Source organism: Dermacentor silvarum, chromosome 4, assembly GCF_013339745.2.
Source record: "Dermacentor silvarum isolate Dsil-2018 chromosome 4, BIME_Dsil_1.4, whole genome shotgun sequence".
Taxonomy (NCBI): domain Eukaryota; kingdom Metazoa; phylum Arthropoda; class Arachnida; order Ixodida; family Ixodidae; genus Dermacentor; species Dermacentor silvarum.
In genome coordinates, this window is record NC_051157.2 from 194,197,030 (window position 1) to 194,218,635 (window position 21,606).

The following is a 21,606-nucleotide window of genomic DNA, read 5'->3' on the forward strand; positions in this document are numbered from 1 at the left end:
GTGACACGTGCTGCAAGATACGTGAATTCTTTCTCCGTCAATAAACACTTCGAGGGCGCTTAAACTTCGCCTTTAAAAGTGGAACGCGAAAGCATTCAAAGATTCCTGACTGCTTCACACACTTCCCGACAACTGCAGCTTAAGCAACCGTAATGTTTACAGGGAAACGCTGGCGGCGAACGCTATGCACGAAGGCGAGCTTTGTGGTAGAAACGCAGCCTCTTGTGTGGCACGATCCCGGAGATATTGCACAGCCGCGCCAAAAAAATTGGATAATTTTCAGGTTTCTGGTATTGTTTCGCACTTTAAGTATTTCAGTCTGAAAATATTTAACATAAAAGGCATGTGCTGTCGGTGTTTTCTTTCATGAGATTGGTTTGGGGTCTGTCAGTCTCAAAATTCCGAGGATTAACCTTGTCGAGAATGTAAGACAAGGTGTGAGCAACTTTAGCGATAGAATGGAGCATCAATATAACCCGCATGTACCGCATGTCATATGGCTTCTGAGCGGGGATATTCCTTCATTCGCGGAGGCAATTGACTGCCGCACTTCGGTCATCTGGGCGGGGCCTCTCCTTCCTTCTTAAGTTGTACCCGACTATAAATATACACGGATATTTTCGCGCATGGACAATGACGCCAACGCTGGATTTTCTGCGACATGGGGTCCTTAACGCTTTCGCGTTAAAATAAACGGTAGACTGATGCAAGCGTCTGCCACATTTTATTGCGATAGCAATTATATGGACACTCAAAAGCAGATTTCTGCCGTCGGCGTCGCCGTCGCCGTGAGGTTCCGTATGACGTCAATGGAGATGAAATCGTCGCCGCGCGCCGAACGCTGTATGTGCGAGTGAAAGGGCGCGAGGGACGCGCGCTTTCACGGGGAGTGAACGCACGGCGGAGAACAAACGCGCGTTCTGCTCTGATGATAAGTGGTTCTTGAGGGAAAGGGAAAGGTTGGCGCTATCTTCTGCAGCCCTTGAGGGAGCACGGCTCAGCGCCAAATCTGAAGGGCTGCAATAGTAGGCGTCTCTTTCCTCCTCTACAATCACCATATATGTAGAGCAAACGTGCCTTCTTCCGACGCACGAAAGGCCGTGGGGGGAGGGGGAGGGAAGGGAGGCGACGTTTAGCTGCGGCACCAAGTGCCTATTTATATCAGAGGCTCCGGCAACAGTCACCAACGCCGCACGCATTTTGAGCGAACGCGGGCAAACGCCGACGGCGTCGACAACAGTTCTGCGTGTTGCCGGTGCGGCTGCATGTCCAAGTTTATACAGCTGATAAAGCTGCTATCATTACTCCGTATAGCTCTCTTCAAATTTGCTATCGCAATTGATGCTTCACCTTTCAGGTGAAACTGCGACAACTTTTTTTTAACACAGAACGCCTTCATAATTTCTCTGCTAATTTGCCGGCCGTCTCTTCGCAAAATGCGAGCGTCGATAAACACTGGTCTGCAAGCACAACTGCGGCAGTGGTCGGCCAAGTGCCAACTTAAACAGGGACAGATCACGTGACCTGAGCCTATCGTTGATTCACCTACCGCTTTGGCCGGCGTACGACTTGCCGCAGCTAAATCACACCTGATACCATACAGTGGTCTCGCGCAATGTGCAGCACTCATTGGGGTTTATTTGACAAGCGCCCTATGCACAACACCATTTTCATATTTTTCCTCATCCGCGAACACAACTTTGAAAGCCTGTGAGGCGGTAAACGCTGTCACTACACCATAGCGTGCCGCGAGATATTTCAAACCGTACGAAAGCTAATGCTACGTACGGGAAGGTTTCAACTTTTTCGTGACCTCTTCCTGTCTCCTACTGCGCTGGTCATTTCCATTTATAACAGGGATGAGTCTCGTACAAGCAGCATCTGTTATGTGACTGGGGTACTTGGCTGATTATATAGCTTAAGCGAAACAAACAAACAAACAAACAAACAAACAAACAAACAAACAAACGAACGAACGGAATACCACTATAATATTAAAGGCCCAAGGTAGCTACATATGAAAGCGTACATTTGTGCATCGTCATTAATGTCCTAGCGCGGCGTTTCTGCATTACCCCGCATGGTAAGACTGTCATGAGCCGCCTTGCCCCTGCTTCACTTTGCCAGAAACTAAAACTTATACCGGTGTCACACACCACATCCGATCGCGATCAAGCCTTATCCGAATCGAAATTCGCGACCGTGATTGGCCCCTTCCCGCATTTTTGCGCAAAGGAGCCAAGTCTCACGGAGAAATTTGATCCCGATTCGGCTCGATCACGATCGAAAGTGCGGCATGTGACATACGTATTACCTACGGACAGCAGCGTTGTCATGTTGTGAGAGTACAGCAAAAATTATTTAAAATCCCGCGTTTTACGCACCAATACCGAGCATCGATTATGAGGTATTCCGTAGTAGTGGACTCCGGATTGATATTGACCACCTGGGGTGGTCAATATCATCTGCAACTAAATTTCAACTCAAATATCAACTAAAATATCAACTGCAACTAAATTTAAGTACACGACATGGAGGAAGGAAACCCAGGAGGAGCCCCGGCCAGCACGGAAGTATTGGAGAAGGTGTGGCGGAAGTCACGTGCTGTTATTCGCAAAGGAGCACTGGGACGGGTACCTCAAATGTCAACGTTGCCATAGCAACCGCGCTCCTGAAGCTTTCGCTACTGCTCTCGGTCTCTGAAAAGTGAGATAAGATTTTTCCACCGGTGTCTTTTTCGCAGCACCTTTTGTTCGCGAGAAAAGCTGACTTAGGAGTGTGGTGTTCAAGCTTGAAAGTTGTGTTTGAGGTCTGTGAGTGTGAGTGTCCGCAACCACTCAAACAATCACGGCGCGGGTCTTCAACGTCGTCTTCAACGTGCCACGGAAAAACACAGGAGCGCGTCTGCTTCACTAAAACTGCTACAGAAGTTTCGTAGGCATTGTTTTGACGCGCGCCAACAGCACACACTTCCGGCGGCTCGTAACAATGCAAGTTCAAAGTTCGCGCCCATCTGCTCCGGCGAGCTGCAGAAACCCTGATTGGAGGCGCAAAGGGAGATGACACACGTACATGGCTGCACTTCCGGCTTCAAATACGTGACTTCAGGGCCTCTCCTGTTTTGTTTCTTTCCTCCATGGTACACGAGCATTTTTGCATTTCTTCCCTATCAAAATGCGGCCGCCGCAGTGGGGATCGAACCCACGACCTCAAGCTGAGCATCGCAGAGCCTTAGCCGCTGGGTGGTGATTGCATTATTGCACATGTTTTCGGCAATATTCGCAAGGAAATGGCATAGACTAAAATAAATTTCCTGTTCTTTCTGTACTGTAACATTAGCGAAAACATGCGAGACATGCGAGTTTTCTTTCTCGTTGAAATCAGAAATCAGCAACGAAGCATGGTGTTCGATCACTGAGCTTCAAGTGTCCACGAGCACGGTAAACCGAGGCCACGAACGGCAAATGCGGGCGCAAGGGCGCGTCGGAGTGCGCTCTAATATTAATTACACCATAAGCTAACGCAATCGCATCTATTACGGAAGTTATCGAACGGTAAATATTTTCGTTTGGATCCTTTCCCGATGCACCGCTTGATCACACGCTTTCTCTTACTGCGCGCCCTCATCAAAGCGGCGGCGCAGCGTGCGAATCGGACAGAGAGGCTGTTATGGTGTAAGGGGAATAGATCAGATGCCAAGGAGCACGCGGGCCTTGCCGAAGCTGCCGTGTTGGTGTTATGGGCCGCGGGTGAGAGAGGAGGAAGGGCGCAGCGATAACTGAAAATCGCGGGCAGAAACTGACCGCGGAAGCCAGTCGACCTTTCTCTGTTCCGAAGAGGCGAGTACAGCCGTTCTCCCCCTCGACGTCTTTGCCCTCCTCTCCGGGCGAGAGCAAGCCGTTAAATGTATGCGCACCTGCGGTTGAGAACGAATACGTTGCCTCGTGGCAGCGCGAAGCCGTGCTAAGCGAACCCCCACACGACTGGGTCCCACTGCTCATATAAGGTTTACCAGACAAGTGCGAGGCGCGGTGCGGACGTTACAACTTGCGTTGGCAGAATCTGGGAGTAAAATGGCCAGAGCCGCGAGCATGGACTCTTCTTCAACTTCTTCCTTCATGTCTGGCCTGGCGAATGAGCTGATCCTCGACCGGGACCCGCGCACCGCCGACTGGGCCCTGGCCGGGAACAGAGAGTTCCTCATCTCCCTGTTCATGGTCTACGTCTACGTGGTCAAGGTGGGCGGACCCCGATACATGAAAGACCGCAAGCCGTATGACGGCATCAAGCCGATTGTCAACATCTACAACGCCTGCATGGTGGTGCTGAACGCCTACTTCATGACTGCCTTCCTCTCCAGGACCTACATGGGCGGCGGCTACAGCCTCTTCTGCCAGGGCATCAACTACGAGGCCCGAGACGAGGTCACCATGAGCCTTCTCAACCTCTGCTGGTGGTACACGCTGGTGAGGATCGCCGACTTCATGGACACGGTTTTCTTCGTCCTGCGCAAGAAGGACTCGCACGTCTCGTTCCTGCACGTCGCGCACCACATTCTGGTAGTGTTCAACGGCTGCTACGGCGTCGGCTACGGCCCGGACGGCCAGGCGACACTGACCATTGTACTCAACTGCTTCGTCCACGTGATCATGTACACTTACTACTTCCTCTCTCTGCTGGGACCCACAGTGCAGAAGCACCTCTGGTGGAAGCGTTACCTGACGCAGGTGCAGCTGGTCCAGTTCTGCGTCATATTCGTGCACATGCTGGTTCCGCTCTTCTACAGCTGCGGTTACCCGAGACCGCACATCTACGTCATGCTGTGCGAGGCGGTTTTCTTCTTCATCATGTTCGTACGCTTCTACTCAAGGCCTACCGGGACAGGCACAGCAAGAAAATCGAGGATAGAGATCACGCCAAGAGCAAGGTTCACTGAAAGTGTTGGCTCAGTCGATTCTGTGATACGCGCAAGGATTCTGCAAGTATCACGGTAGCTAATCTACAGTCGACGTGCACCGATCCAACGCTCAGAGAAAGTTGGGCAGTACAAAATCGTCTGTTTTTTTTTCCTGTAGCCTTTAAACTCGACCTTAGGTCACGTCGGTAGCGCCACGTCGGTAACGTCACATGACTATGTAAAAAGTGATGCGTGTGATATGCGGAATATTATGGGAACCTTAGAGACCTGATGGGTATCGATAAGTTCCGCGCGAATACAGGTACGGCTTGTTAACCAAGTTCTTAGTTCAGTGTACGAATAGATGAACGGTAGCTCATTGCATCTACTTGAATGCTTTTATCGCACCCAAATTACTCGTGTCGACCCAAAACACACACTGCAACTTCGTACAACGACAATGGCAAAAAAAAAAAACAAGCTACGCGACCCGTGCATGCGATTAGTGCTAACACTATACTCTGCCCATAGATACCGAGTGCAACACGTTTTTATCTGTCCTTTGTCTCTTACCAGAGACATGCTTGGCACGAGAAAAACATCTAACGGTGGACAACAGGGATTTTGTGTACAAAATACATAGTTAGTTTTAGGCCGATAAAATCAGTGAACTGTTCGTTTGTTGCGTCGAGAACTGACACCATCGTCGAGAACCACGGTCCGTCTTTTGAACCACGTTGTCATATTCGTCATCGCTGTTACACTTTGACAGAACGCAGGTCAACAGTACGAAAAGTACTAAGTGCGTTGATGCCTTTTTTTTGCGTCACGTGAGAAATGCTGTAAACCAATGTTCCACGCTCGGTCCACTGATACAAATGCGCATGGTGAAGCGAGTGTTGTGAATGGCCGTGTATTTTGTTATCTGTGCCTGTTATGTTTTGTAATAGTTCTCAGAGAAAATGTACTGGTCAGTTGAAGAATAAAACGCTTTTGTTTTGTTGCCAACTCGTACTTTTTATTTCTTGTTAGCTGCTTCGCGAGGACTTTTTTTTTCGCGCTTACCGAAGGCGCTTACTTACTTCGGTACGCAAAGAATGAGTTGACGAGGTAGGAGCAGCAGCATAATCGTGCATGCGCATTCAACATGTCATTGAAATAGGTTGGATACAACTAGAGTGTTAGTACTTGTAATCACAACGAGTGCCGCCTAATGTGTCATTGCGTGAGAGCGTGATGTTTTGCAGCCTTGAAAAGATACGTCAGTGATCTGACTATTTCAGCTGACTGGGATGAAACATGCAAGGATAGTAACTGCGCTGTTTCGCTCGTAGTTGCGAAATACTGTTAGCCCTTGCCGCAACAACATCACTTTCATAGAAACGCTCTCTGTTCATCTTCCTGTGAACCATTTTTTCTTTCTTCCACTTTACTTGAAGTGCTTCGAAGCTTTGGCATCAAAAAAATTCAGCATGGGGTTTTATGTGTCCGTGCAAAAAGAGAGAGACAGAAGAAAGGGGTAAGGCAGGGAGGTTAACCAGATGGTAAGATCCGGTTTGCTACCCGGCTCTGGGGAGAGAGGGGAGGGGGAGGTAAAACCACAGCGTGATTATGAGGCATGCCATAGTGGGCGACTCCGTAATAATTTTGACCATTTAGTTTTTTTAAAGAAATAGCGTTAAGGGTGCCGTCTCGCCGAAAATCTGGCGTCGGCGGAGTTTCCGTGAGCGAAAATTCCCGCATATATTAGGTATATGTATATGCCACGCCCTGCTATATGACACGCGGTATATGCGGGCTATATTGCCACACCATTCCATCACGAAAGTTGCTCATACCTTGGCTTATATTTTCGACAAAGTTATTCCGCGGAATTTACAGAATGGCAGCCCACAAAGTAATATGACGTAACAAAGCACCGACAGCGCACGCCTTTCATGTTAAATCTTCTGACGCGAAACAATAACAGAAACCTGCAAATGATGTAATTTTTTTTGGCGCGGCTGTGCACTATCTCCGGGATCTACCAAAGCAAGAGGCAGCGTGTCTACCAGAAAGCGCGCCTTCGTGCATAGCGTTCACCGCCAGCGCTTCCCGGTAACATTACGGTTAAATAAGCTGCAGTTGCCGGGAAGCGTGAGAAGCAGTCAGGGAATGCTATCGCGTTCCATTCTTAAAGGCAAATTTGGACCACCTGAGGTTCTTTAACGTGCACCTAAATCTAAGTACACGGGCGTTTTCGCATTTCGCCCCCATCGAAATGCGGCCGCCGTGGCCGGGATACTTGTACGTAACGAATTCAATGTAAATAATACTTGTAATCAATGACATGTTCTGGTAATTTTGTAATTTAACGATTACATTGTTTCATCAGTAACGCTCAGTGTAATCAATTACTTTTTCCCGTAACCAATTACATGTAACCAGTCACTTTATTAACGAGACTTGATGTAAGTAACGGCGCCGTTTTGAGTACATATAGCAGCCTCGCAAATACGCATGTTCAGACAGGCAAACCAGGGGGCTCACTATTTGGTTCCTGATCGTAAAGCTCCACCAGATGTTGGTTGACGACTTAAACACGCGCAGGTATGTCTCGATAGCGAATGCAACTTAGGAGGTTACAACTAGGAAATTGCGTACGGACAATATTTTTCAGCTTTTGATCGGGCGCGTCTTGTCTGAGAACCAGCAATAATAAAGCTGTGCGCGTCATAGAGGACACAGACGCAGAGTAACCGTATCTTACCCGCCGTGGTTGCTCAGTGGCTATGGTGTTGGGCTGCTGAGCACGATGTCGCGGGATGGAATCCCGGCCACGGCGGTCGCATTTCGGTGGGGGCGAAATGCGAAAAACACCCGTGTACTTAGATTTAGGTGCACGTTAAAGAACCCGAGGAGGTCCAAATTTCAGGAGTCCCCCACTACGGCGTGCCTCATAATCAGATCGTGGTTTTGGCACGTAAAACCCCATAATTAAAAAAAGAGCAACCGTATCTTTTGTGCAAGATCCGTATGCGTTAGAACACCGCCCAGCGTGCAGACCGAGTCAAGTGGATAATTTTCCTGCATTTACTTGTTCTTCCTCCTCGAGCAAGTTATCAGTGTCACTGCTGGAATCTTCGCAACACAAAAGAAACAAAGACACACACACAAAATGATTAGCAATTGTTGGCGCAGGTAAGCAATGCACGAAAGGAAGCAGAGCACGCACTGAAAGTGCCAGGCCCGCTCATTCTGTTTACTGTATCTATGCAATGTTATCAAAAGTTGGGAGGAAAGTAACGGGCAAGTAATCGATCGCTATTGTGTAATTCATCAGTTACTTTCGTAGGGCAGTGATTTGTAACTTTACTCGATTACATTTTTCAATGAAGTAATTGTAATCGCAATCGGTTACCTTTTTTTTTCTCTAACGTGTGCAATCTGCGTCGAGCTCAGCAGCGCAACGTTGTGGGCGGCTCCGACTGCAGTGCACTGATCTTGATCCAAATTGTTCCAAGTGGAGAGAGGCCCGTTCGGCTAAGCAAGAAGCGCGAAGCGGGAAATCCTTTCGTGACCGCTGGGTGCAGCACAGACGGTGGTCGCGTGTACGTTTAGCGCCAGTCTGGAAAGGCAAATGCCGTAGCGACGACCCCTCTTCCACCTGGGGGAAGGTCGCCGGCACAGAAAGTGTCATGCGAAAAGAACCGGCACACAGAGATGCTATACAGGTGGTGACAAGAAACTAGCCGTTGTGATGCCTGCACTGAAGTGCGTAGTTTTGTTTATATATATGTATACGCTTTTCGAGATTCCAAGCGCCCAAAGTGCATATATTTCACTGCTGTGGCTTCATTTTAGAGCCTCTACGCTTTTAACAAAATATCGCTCCTGGCGAAGTCTGTTTCCCACCCCAAAAACTTTGTTAAAAGTGCTCGCCATAAATTTTTATGTTGCAGAAGTGCCGACATATATATGGCTTAAGAATAACTCAGCTTTTAAACGTTTATAAACTCCGCAAAGTAACGAAGACACAAGAAAGAAAACACACACGACACCTCAGCGCTCGTGGGGTCGTGTGTGTTTTCTTTCTTGTGTCTTCGTTTTTTTGCGCAGTTTATAAACGTTTAAAATCTATGAACCAACTAGCCCGCCAGAACGTCCTACTGAAATAACTCAGGCAGTGGAAAGCATCAAGTGACGGAGACGAAGGAAATGCACGGCCAATACGACGGAAGAGAAATCGTGCAATATTATTTTCGTATGTATATGAAGGGCGGAGTAAAAACGCATATAATATAACCTTTAAACATCTTGAGTAGTTTAAATCCCGAGTTTAAAACATTCTGAATTTGAATCACTCTAGGTAGTATTCTCAGAAAATATGCAATGAAACAACCACATAAACCTTATAGCATTAAAAACTTCTAAAGAAGCGGGTTTCATTTCACGTTATATTGACATTTTGCCACAAAGAACAGTTCTTACTGCATCATGCTTTGTCTGCTCGCACACGAATTACAGTACACTGGTATGGGGACGGCTACACGAACTAACCTTCAAAAACTAGCCGTCCCTGAGAAACGTGCTCTTCGCATTGTTTTTAATTTACCCTGGAGACACTCGACAAACGAAATAATTAGAGGCCAAGGAATTTTAACCGCATATAACTTGTATACGTATAACCCATTAAGTGCGTCTAGGAACGAACAAAAGAGGCACTTGGAAAATATTTCTGGCTTAGGTCCACAGCACTTGTATGAATTGCTTCTACCCACACTACCATAAAGCACACTGGTTGTTACGAGCAGTCAGAAAAAAACATGAATGCCGAACATAATCTGGGATATCAGTCACCACAAGCATTAAAGAAATTATCTGACGCACACAATATAAGGTCAGTAACTCGGCGCTGCATGAATGTTTTATTTTATTAGGTCAAACACCTCAGCGCCACTTTGGCAAATATAATCAATCCAATACGTTATTAACCTCGTTTAAGAACAATGTTCTCATCAATTCTGTTTGTCAACTACAAACTAGCCATATGCCTTCTTCGTCTTCATTTTTAGAGCTATAGCTCTGCTACTCCAGGTACAAGCCCAGAAAACTCCTCGTTCCGTAAGTCTTACCTACAAGCTCAAACAAGCTCAGCCAAGGTCAAATTGAGGCTTAGCCTGCCACCACCGGGGGCTGCTGCCTGCATATCTTGAAAGCGATTTGAGATATGTGTACAAAGTGCTCGGTCGCGCGGGCCTCATCTTGAAAGCGATCTGCGATGGGAACAAAGTGCGCCGAGTGCTGGTAGCTTCGTATGCGCCGTGCTTTTGACGCTTAGTTCGTGTTGAAGCAAGGCAGAGCATGAAGGTAAATTCGCTCACTGCTGCTGCCGCGCCGAGCAGCGTCTGTGTGTTGTCTTGTGGTGCAGTTGTAGATGCAGTAGTTGCTGACGGCGGCGAGGAGCGCATGTGTCCATTCCCAAAGCAAGCAAAACCGTGCTTTCCCTCGACTAACTTGATTTAACCGCGGTCAACCACGCGAAATTCTTTTCTCTTCGTCAACTGCGCAAGCTGAAATGCAGTTTTTTTTCTCATTATCATGTATACTGTGCGAGTCAAGGGCATTGGCTATGTTATTCACAGCGGGATTATGAATCGTCGACCGCTGCATGCTGTATAGGAAGTCGGAACCCCGGGGAGCGCTTTCGCTTTTCTCCTCCATCCTAATGTACCGATGGAAAATAAAATTGAAATATATTTTATTGTAATTAGACCTTGTCCAGTTACGCCTAGTTTAATGATATTAACAGGAAATGATTGGCTCAAAAATAATTGGGGGAAGGGGAAAGGGGGTCGGTCCATTAGGCTACTCTAAGCGAGAAGTACGCGATAGCATTGTGTGCTGTCTCTGCAGTGCACAGTTAAGACACTGGACGGGTTAGTTGACAGCGTGCCAACCAATTGCGGTGCTCTTTGGTTCCTTGTGTGCTGCCATTGTCTATCTTCCGTCCTCCTCTCCGCTTAGCTCTGCCGGGGGAATCTCTCAACGTCTTCATAAATCGGAAGCCCGCACATGGGCTGTACAATGCTACGGCGTTAAAAAAGATATGCGCACACTTCAACAATTTGTGTCGCAGAGCTCATGTACAGCGACAGCAGCAGGCTTTCTCAGCGGACACCGCTCTCGAGAACAACTTCTTTGCGATACGCACAGCGTCGGCTTCATCTGCCGCAGTAGTGCATGTTATGGACTCCACTATTACTGCACGGTCTCTCAGAGTCTGTGGCGCCCAAAACATTGCACCGGTTACCAGCCACGAACGTTGCGCGATAACATGTTGGCTAGCGTGCCCGGCTCCCATGTGCACATTGCAGGAAGGACGTAAGTTCTAAAAGCGCTGGTGGGAAGGTTTGTTTTGAGCGTGCGAGCGCTAATTTGTCGATCCTCAGCCTGCGTCACCGGCTTTCGTATATGACATCTAATGTGTTGCAGCGTCTTAAATGTTGAACCTCTGTAATGAAATCGCCCGATATTATGCGCTTTTCTACTTGCAGGTGCGTGTGCTTTTAAAATATTCATAAGCCTACAATGTCTGCGTAATTATTTTATCGTGATTTACTGTTTCATTACGCAGTACAGATATGCGCTCACTGGCACTTTCTGACCCTGTGGGTCGAAATGCAGGGAAGTATGTAGGCTGGTTTGCTGGCAGTTGGAATGTCTACAGCGCAATCAATAAAATGGCGGTTGTAGAAGTCATTACAATACTTTTGTCGCCCTGTTGCACGGGATGCTCAGGTTGAGGAGGTGGCCTGACGACGACAACGTAACAAGGCTGTGTCACATGATGCGATTTTCATCGCAGTCGTAGGGCCAATTCTGTGATTTTCGGCTGCGACCGCTGCGATTTTCCGTCGATATTGCGCCGAGAGTTATTTCGCGGTTTGTTTTGGGAAATGGTGTCGGTCGCTCAACACAACGTTTATAGATACTTTTTTGTTTATAAATGTTGGCTTAACAAGCCTCGAACAGTGTAACTAATTGAGTGGAGCTGTGTATGGCGCAATCGGTACGTAACATCAGCACCGACACGCGAACGGCGCAGATAAAAACACGTAGGTCAGATTCGGTTCTGTGATTTCTATGCGTTTGTTGACACGCTACGTTGCTAATGACGTGACGCTTTTTTTACGTTGGCTTCGGGTGCTGATAGTACGTAATTTTGCTTGCTTTTCCGTTATTCACACGCGCTGCGAGTTGGTAAATACTACGAGGTGTCCCTCACGGCAAGACATGGAATTTGGATGTCGTCCCAAGATTCTACTCGCGATCTAAGAAAACGCCACCGTTGTGTACCGCGGTACGCTTTAACGGACGGAACAATTTAAAGAATATGCAACTACGGACAAGTGCTGCGGTCAAGTGGTGCCACTCGGTTTCCCCAATGAATTATCTGATTTCAACGTTACTTCCGCGGCGAGAGGCAACTGATTATCAAGCTCGCAGAGGGAGCGTGCAAGCTATATATCGTAATGAATGTTCTACAATAACTTATAAAAGGCTTTGACTGGTGATAAACAGCGTTGTCAATTTGTTTTCGAAGCATTATTTGAACGTTTTTTTTCTCATTTTTATGATGTATAATTTTTTCTCCGGCACAAAAACCAATAAACCTTCAATGTGCTGCAGACTTTGTACCCTTATGCACCTGTATTAACCCTCAGATTAAAAGGTAATTGCATATTTCGCTTACTTCAGTGCATCCAATTTCTTTTGTTTATGCTGGTCGTAACATATCGCAGTATTCTAAGAAACTACTTCGCCATAAGTGTCTATGCCTTTCCTTGCTTCCCTGTCGCTACTCCCTGTAAAACACACGCAACAATGCAAAAAGCATGCAAACACCTTGTTTTTATAAGCTGTAGATAACACATTAAACAAACGCAGATCAAAATTGTGCAGTGATGTTAGCCGGTTGTATTCCTTCGTGTGAATGATAGTATCTTTTCAAGTGTGGGTGGGTCTTACATGTCCACAGCTCATAAAGTGTGCAGACTCATCACGAGGTGTAGGCCTTGCCCATCAAGATGGAGGCAATGTTGCTAATGAGTCTGGAATTACATGTATTACTGCGTAAGCTCGTATAACAATATCTCATCATTACTCAGCCGAGCTTGCTCCGAGTCATATTCACCAAAATTATGCTCGGCCGAGCTTGCTCTAACTCATATTCACCAAAATCTACTTAGCCGAGCTTGCTCCGACTCCATATTCAGAAAGATTCTACTCAGGCAAGCTTGCATTGAGTCATACATACGTATATTCATCAAAAATCTACTCATCCGAGCTTGCTGTGACTCATATTCACCAAAATTATAGTGAGCTGAGCTTGCTCTGACTCATATTCATCAAAATTATACTCGGCCGAGCTCGCTCTGACTCATATTCACCAAAATCTACTTAGCCGACCTTGCTCTGACTGATATTCACCAAAATTAGGCTCGGCCGAGCTTGCTCTAACTCATATTCACCAAAATCTACTTAGCCGAGCTTGCTCCGACTCCATATTCAGAAAGATTCTACTCAGGCAAGCTTACATTGAGTCATACATACGTATATTCATCAAAAATCTACTCATCCGAGCTTGCTGTGACTCATATTCACCAAAATTATAGTGAGCTGAGCTTTCTCTGACTCATATTCATCAAAAATATACTCGGCCGAGCTCGCTCTGACTCATATTCACCAAAATCTACTTAGCCGACCTTGCTCTGATGGATATTCACCAAGATTATGCTCGGCCGAGTTTGCTCTAACTCATATTTACCAAAATCTACTTAGCCGAGCTTGCTCCGACTCCATATTCAGAAAGATTCTACTCAGGCAAGCTTGCATTGAGTCATACATACGTATATTCATCAAAAATCTACTCATCCGAGCTTGCTGTGACTCATATTCACCAAAATTATAGTGAGCTGAGCTTGCTCTGACTCATATTCATCAAAATTATACTCGGCCGAGCTCGCTCTGACTCATATTCACCAAAATCTACTTAGCCGACCTTGCTCTGACTGATATTCACCAAAATTATACTCGGACGAGCTTCCTCTGACTCATATTCACGATTCTACTCAGGCGAGCTTGCATTGAGTCATATTCACCAAAAATCTACTTAGCCGAGCTTGCTCTGACTCATATTCACCGAAATTCTACGCAGTTGAGCTTGCTCTGAATCCATTTGATCAAATTTCTACTCAGACGAGCTTGCACTGAGTCACATTCATCAAAAATCTACTTAGCTGAGCTTGCTCTGACCCATATTCACCAAAATTATACTCAGCTGAGCTTGCCCTGACAACCATGTGACAATGTTCACCAAAAGTTTACTCAACCGAGCTCGCTCTTACTCGTATTCACCGAAATTCTACTCAGCCAGGCTCACACGAACTCAGACTCATGGTTAGTTCAAAGTCTTAGTGAGCCGACGTTTGAGTGAGTTCACCGAGCTATGTATAAATCACATTATGTGACCTGTGCAGTGCATGAGCAAACATTGCCTATGAGTACGTGTTGCATCGGGTGAAATAAAGACAACTGTTAACACTGCAGTTAGTTTTCTAGAGTTTAACTGACCGTTACGTGAAAGCTTCGCCTAATGTCGATTCAAGCAAGTGCGTTGGATCTGCATCATATTTTTGGCCAATCCTGCTGGCTATCCTGGCCGTAACTGGGTGGCCACATTTTGTACATTTCAACACAAAGTTGAATAAATGACTGTGGTGCAATATATTAAAAAATGCTTACATCACTGCAAGTACAACAATCAGAACATGATACAAACGCATGCGCATGAGATGCACACGAATGCTAAAAATATAAACAGACGGAATCATTTGGCCACCACATATTGCAAAAAACAAAGAAAAAGCACAGACCAATGCTGCAACGACCACACATAAAAATTCACCTTGCCAAGTACATGGGCTATAGGAGAAACACACGCGCAACCTAGCAGTTTCCTCGAGGTAGCAGCTATGGACGCTTTTGCATTCGCAGCTGGCCACTCAACCACTCAAGTGTGTTCAGTGTGTACTTGGACTCAGACAGACTTTTTATTGTCTATATCTTAAAAATTTAATGCGGTCTCCTTAAAAATTTGAGAATGTTTGGATTCTGAGGCTTGCAAAGGTGAATATTTCATTCCCATCTTGTTCAAAGTGAAAGCCCATACAAAAGCTTAGAGATATTGTCAGTGCCCCTCACTTTCCCTCAGAACATATGTAGTTTGTTATTGATATTCTAGCAGCGTTTCAACAGCAAGAAAGGGAATCAGCTTTCCCTGTTTTCAGCATTGGGTTAACGCAGGCAATTCAGGAAGGCGTAACGTTTAGCTAATACAATCGGTTCGGGAATACCCGATTAGATTTTACCTTGACGCTTTCCTTGCACTTTCTTATTTTGGTCAAATAATCTAGCTTGGAATGGCTCCAATTAGCCTGCTCTAACATTGGTCTAATTTAGGTTACGTACACGACTAGCTTAACAGACTGGGATGTTGGCTTTCGTTTACAGGAAAGGAACCATAGCAGCTGCTCCAGTTGCATATGTTATTGATTATCTGGGGTTTTCAGGCTCACTTTTAAGATAATGTGCTGGAGCAGGGAGAAGCACACGCATGCTATTAGCGGATAGTTTCGATAGCTTCTGCCTTTACACTTGCCTGTATGTATACAAATTTTTAGCGTTCGATTTTGTTATTAAACAAACAAACGCACTCCTAACAAGGTATTTAATGTTAGCCGTGGTGCTACGCGGCTGAGCTATATACTGCGGCACATTAACTTAAGCGTCTTGATACAAATTCACATGATGAGAAATCAGACGACGCCCATGTCTGTCAGAATGATATGGTACTACGACGTACACAAGTGACTGCTGCTCCTAAAAGATGTGGTGTCGACTTTTACGCCTTTAGAAATATTCAGAGAGCCCTTGTATGGATAATTACAGCACACGCGCAGCGACGGACGAACCAGGCTGGCGCTAAGAATAAAGTTCACAACACAAATTCCATTGCACGTTCAGTAATTACACACAGATCATTTGTGGCTTCCTTCAGGGGCACACGGGAGTTTTTGGGTTGGTGCTTGCTGCTAATTTTGGTGCGAGAATATTGCTAGAAGCAGGAGCCGCTGATGCGCAATCACGAGCAATATACACACCTCCTTTCTTCAGAAGCACGGTTAGCGCGAGGGGCTCTGCGTTGGCATGACGACTTCGCTGCAGCCGAATTACGAATACTGCATATGAAGTTTGAAGTTTATTCAAAATATACATTTGTTATATACATTCGTTTTGCATTGTGATTGAACAATCATAGGTCCCAAAGTGATGTTTCATGTGATGAAACCAGCTATATGGGTTTGTTGATAGGTCCTCTTGTAATTTGTTCTATCGCAGGAAGAACGACACGGGCATAAAAGACACACGAGACAGCACACAGCGCTGAAAGACCAGCTCACGAACACCTCGAAAGGACAAGGACTGATAGAGACGACAAACACTGCGCTGACTTCCAACAATATTTTATTGCGATTGCCACATCATGTGTATATAAACGGGAGGGGGAATGCGCAGAAAAATGAAAGGCGGTGTCAAAAAACGGTCATCTAACAGCAAGTCATGGGTACTTAGTTTATAGTCACGTGAAAAATAAAGACACATTACTAACACAATCTGCTTAGATAAAGGACTTCACTAGGTGTCAGTCGATAGAGGGGGCTCTAACATATTACTAACACTATCTGTTCAGATAGAAGACTTCACTAGCTGTCAGCGCGATAGAGGGGACACTGACAAGCACACTACCCAGTTTCCTAGTGAAATCGGCTTCCATTATCTCTCGCGTGAGCTGTGAGCTGTGTTTTGCTAAAACCTCCGTATCTTCAAAGAGGAGCTCGCATCGACGCAGTCGCAATCTCGGCAATGGATGCCCAAGTGGCCTTGAACAGTGTTATGCACGTTATTGTGGTGCTCCCTTAAGCACCCTTGCCGGTCCTGTCCAATATATTTATTTCAAAACAGGAGAATCTGGTAAACCACATCAGTTGCGCATGTAACAAAACCTAAATCACATCAGAGTTGTTGCTCTGTCGCGCACAAAGAATGTGCGAGAATCACTCGAGGACAACTTAGCTGAGCGGTAGATCCGCTTTTTACGCTTAGAAAGTCGTTTAATGCGAGTGTTATACCAGGGTGCTTGTGGGTTAGAAGTTAAGGTACGGCTGGGAATATACTTGTTCATTAGTTCATTTACATTATCAGTAAACATGTCCCAATTAGTTTGCACAGAACGGTCATCAAAGTTGGTCAGTATTGTGTCAAGAAACGTGCATAACTCGCTATTGATGACCTCGAAGTTTGCTCTCCTATAGTCGAGTATTGTTTTCTCTTTCCTGCTATTTTTCGGATGGTTGGCACTAATGGTAAAAAGCATAGCAGAGTGGTCACTTAAAGGCGGAAGGAAGGTAACGTTCGAAGTTAGTTTCGGTTCAGTAGTGAGTGCGAGGTCGACAGTATTTGATATACTAGCAGTATTCCGAGTAGGTTGAGTGACCACTTGCGAAAAGGAAAAAGTGGAACATAATCTAAAAATTCTCTGGCCTGCGACGAGAAAGGCAGTAATGAAGGAGGTTGAGTGTTACATTTAATGTCTGGAAGGTTAAAGTCGCCTAACAAATTGTTGAAAAACCAGGAAGCGGAGCCGAAGTAGAAAACGTCTTGTTTATTCGACGCTTGCGAAAAAAACCCAAAAAATGTGAGCGCGCGCTCGAGTCCACGCTCGCTTCTGGCTTCGTCCTCTTCTCTTCTTTTTCGGAGCATAATATTCAACAGCTCCCGGCCGAACAATTTGCGTGTGCTTTCTTGACTTGACTTTCTTGACTTGACCAATGACTTTCTTTACAACCTGTCTGGCCCTCAGTATCCAGAAGTTTTCTCTCAGTTCAGTTAAAAGAAAGCTGAGGCCAGCGTGTAAAAGTCGTTGGTGTTCCTTCTCGACCAACAATTTTGTGAATGTGTCTGAAGCAGGAAGCAGAATGGGGTGCTTGGAACTTTCCCGAAGGTTGCTGAACTGAAGGCGACCTCCCAAGCGAAGAAGCCCTAATTCGTCGTGATATGGTCTGAAGCGCTGGAGTGTAATGTCCATTCTGCTGACATCCGGTCCAAATACTTTATCTTGCGTTCGACATATCCAATAAATTTCAGCCTCTTGTACTTCAGTTGCGTCTAAAGGTCCCTTCTTTCTGGCGTCTGCGTACCTGCAATTTTTAGTAAATCGTTGTATCCATGCAGTTATACGCATCAGTCGGTTATAAGAGCTGTAGTCGTCGATGTTTACAATCGTAAGCACTGGTCGAGCTGTTGCTTTCAAACACGCAGTTTCCTCTTCTAGGCCGACTGTATCCTGAATTGCTGCGGCTGTACAGGTAGTTTCTTCTATTTCGACTATATCCTCGGTGTAGCAAGGCTCGTCGAAAGTCGTCTCAGTGTAAAGAAAGTTTGGTCCTTTTCACCAAATCAAACTTTGCAAGAGTTGCTCCGCAGTGGTTCCTCTAGACAGTAAATCGGCTGGATTTTGATCACCAGGACAATGTCTCCACATGTTCAAATCGGTTAGGGAGAGTATCTGTGCAACTCGATTTGCTACGAACTGTTCCCAGCGTTTCGTTGAACGGCGTAGCCAATGAATCACGATCATAGAATCTGTCCACATAACTGTTTCAACGCCCTCTAGGTTTAGGGCACGTTTCACTGTTGCAGTTAGTCGAGCTGCAACGAGGGCTTCCATCAGTTCTAATCGTGGCACAGTAATCTTTTGTAGAGGTGCGACTCTCGACTTGGCTAGCAGAAGCTGAACTGTTGTGTCTCCCTTGATGTCTCGTATCTGAAGGTAAAGCACGGCGCCGTACGCAAATGGGCTAGCGTCACTAAAGGCGTGGATGGTAACCTGCACATTCTTGTCCAGGAGGAATTGACCAAAATGTCTCTTAACTTCCAGCTGATTAACTGTTCTGAGGCCTTTAGTCCACGCTCTCCACTCAATAAGAAGGCACTCAGGAAGTGGCGCATCCCAGGTGTATTTCTGTAACCACAGCCTTCGTATAAATAACTTGACTACCAGCACGAAAGGCGCTAAGAATCCAAAAGGATCGTACATGAGTGAGGCGAAGCTTAAGATCTGTCGCTTCGTAGCCTTTTGCTCGCTCAATGATTCAAGCATCTTCGTTAGTGATGGCTTTAAGATGTCTTTGTCGGTATCCCAAACGAGACCAAGAATCTTCTTTTCGTTTTCTACATCGAACTGTACCTTTACCTCTCTACTATTGTAAAGGTTTCGTAAGTGTCCATCATTTGTCGTCCACTTTGTTAGATGCATTCCTGCCTCTTTTAAGATACTGAAGCAATCGCTAATGACTTGCTGCGCTTCTTCTTTGTTCTGTGCCCCGATGACCAAGTCATCAACGTAGAAATGATCTTTCAATAGTTTGGCAGTAGAAGGGTATTTGTCTTCTACCAGTTGGAAGTGGTGTCGCAGAGTTGCCGCAACGAGAAAGGGACTGCTGCAGGCGCCAAAGGGAACCCTTGTCATGCGCAGTTCTTCAATATTGGAAGACTCTTCTTCAAACCAGAAGTAACGTAACGCGTCTCGGTCGTGTTCAGCCAGCGACACTTGAAGAAACGCTTTTTCGATGTCGGCAGAAATTCCAATCTTGAAGCTGCGAAACTTCAGCAGTAAGTCGAGGATGTTGGGTATCAAATTCGGTCCTGTCCACAAGACGTCGTTGAGTGAAGGTGAGTCCGTAGCACGAGAAGAGGCGTCGAATACCACCCGTACTTTCGTTGTAGCTCTGTCGCGTCTCACTATTGCTCGGTGTGGCATATAGTACGTGATATGTTCACTCGCACTGTCCGTTGTGACCTTCTCAGCGAAGTCGTTGCTGTAGTAGCTCCTAATAGCAGTGTCATATTCCTTCTGAAACTCTGGTTCTCGATGTAGCCTTCTCTGCAAGGACTCCAGCCTCTTTAACGCGACATCCCGGTTGTTTTTTAAGCTGGGAACAATTGCTGCGCCATGGCAATTCAACTTGATAGCGACCATTGATTCTAATAGTTGATTCCACGAAGTTCTTCAGGATGGATTCGCCATCTTTCGAAAGTCTCTCTTCGTTAGTCAGTCCCAGATGTTCTACTTCCCAGAAAGACCTCAGTTGCTGGGAAACATTGGCTTCCGTTAGGCATATGTTGAAGTTCCTTGCGGTTTCCGGCTTGTAGAACTTAGGTAGACTTCTGGTATCTCCATGAAGTGTCCATCCGATGATAGTTTCGATGGCGGTCAAGGAGTCGTCCAGTCGATGAGTTCTTCCGCTGACGAGCTGCCAGTAATAGTCTGCACCTATAAGCACGCTTATTCCAGGCTCAGGCGAGAGCTGAATTGCGTTGACGTCAGCCAAAGGTAAGTTTTTGCTTTTCAACTTTTCAAGTAAATTTGGCTCTGTCAATGCTGACAAGTCATTGCATATTTCGGGAACTTCTATAGCCTCTACTTCAAGTGAGTTTGAGTCGTACTGGCTATGCAGCGTGACTCGTACTCTCCGATAATATTTCCGTGGTGCTGAAACGTTTCCAAATCCCGAGATGGTGAGCTGCTCTTCTGCTAACACAGTGGCTTTCAGCTTCCTAGACAATTCTTCCGTGATGAAGCTGCGTTTACTGCCACCATGAATCAACATTCTTACAAAGCATTTGCTTCCAGTGCCCAAAGCCCAAACTTGGGCGGTCTGCAGAAGAACAGTGTACTTTAGTGAGTCTGTTGACGAGCTGGAAACAGTTGTCTGTGTTTCTGTATTCTTCTGCTTCCATTTTGGGTCGCACATCGTGGTGATATGTCGCCCCTTGCATTTCGGACAGCTTAGTCTCTTCCAGCTTCGGCAGTCTTTAGCTTTGTGATATTGTTTACCGCAGCGGAAGCAGCATCCTAGTTTGCGTAGTTTCTCTTTTTTCTCAACTAATGTTAGTTCCGCTGGGCAGACATCCACCGAGTGATTTTTGTCTCCGCACATTATACAACTCTCTGGAGTCAGTTTCACGGTTAACATAGATGCAGAACCTTGGAAATGTTCATTAGATTGTCGTTTTGAGGTTGAGGCTTGTTCTCTTTTGTCAGAAGTCATCATTATAGCCTGTTCCCGGCTTCTTACTTCAAGGCTCAAGAAGTCTGTCTAGAAGAACAGACATTTCAGCTAGCCTGTCACTAGTAACGCCTGTATTTGTCGAAGACAAGATGCGCTGAGAATAACGGAGTACCATTTCTTGAGGAAGATTTTGTATTATAGCTGTTTTCAGAAGCACTCCATATTCTTTTTCTTCGACGCCAAGGTTATGCAGGGATCTCACGCGAGTCTGCACTTCTTCATGTAACCATTGAAGCCCTTCGAAATCTTCACAGGAACGAACTTTACGTAGTTTCAGAAGACGACGCATGTGGTCGTTAACAATCAGCGTCTTCTGACCGAATCTTTCTTTGAGAAGTTCTATAGCTGTGCTATAGCTCTCGTTAGTTGTCGACAGACCGCTGATGACACTTTCCGCTTTACCCATCAGGTAGCTCCGAAGATATTTCAGTTTGTCTACGTTTGAGAGATATCGGTTCTGGTGAACGGTAGACT

At 46.0% G+C, this 21,606-nt stretch overlaps 1 protein-coding gene across 1 annotated transcript; it reads left to right on the forward strand.

The window, feature by feature from the left end:
• The first annotated feature begins 3,929 nt into the window (after positions 1-3,929).
• LOC119449152 (elongation of very long chain fatty acids protein AAEL008004) lies at positions 3,930-4,962 on the forward strand. The gene is made up of 2 exons (XM_049666676.1): positions 3,930-4,889; positions 4,951-4,962. Exons 1-2 carry the CDS (start codon positions 4,074-4,076, stop codon positions 4,960-4,962), a joined length of 828 nt encoding a protein of 275 aa, XP_049522633.1. The 5' UTR covers positions 3,930-4,073.
• Positions 4,963-21,606: the final 16,644 nt, after the last annotated feature.

Excerpts from the sequence above, each read along its gene's own strand:
- LOC119449152 (XM_049666676.1), top strand. The coding sequence starts at position 4,074 with ATGGCCAGAGCCGCGAGCATGGACTCTTCTTCAACTTCTTCCTTCATG.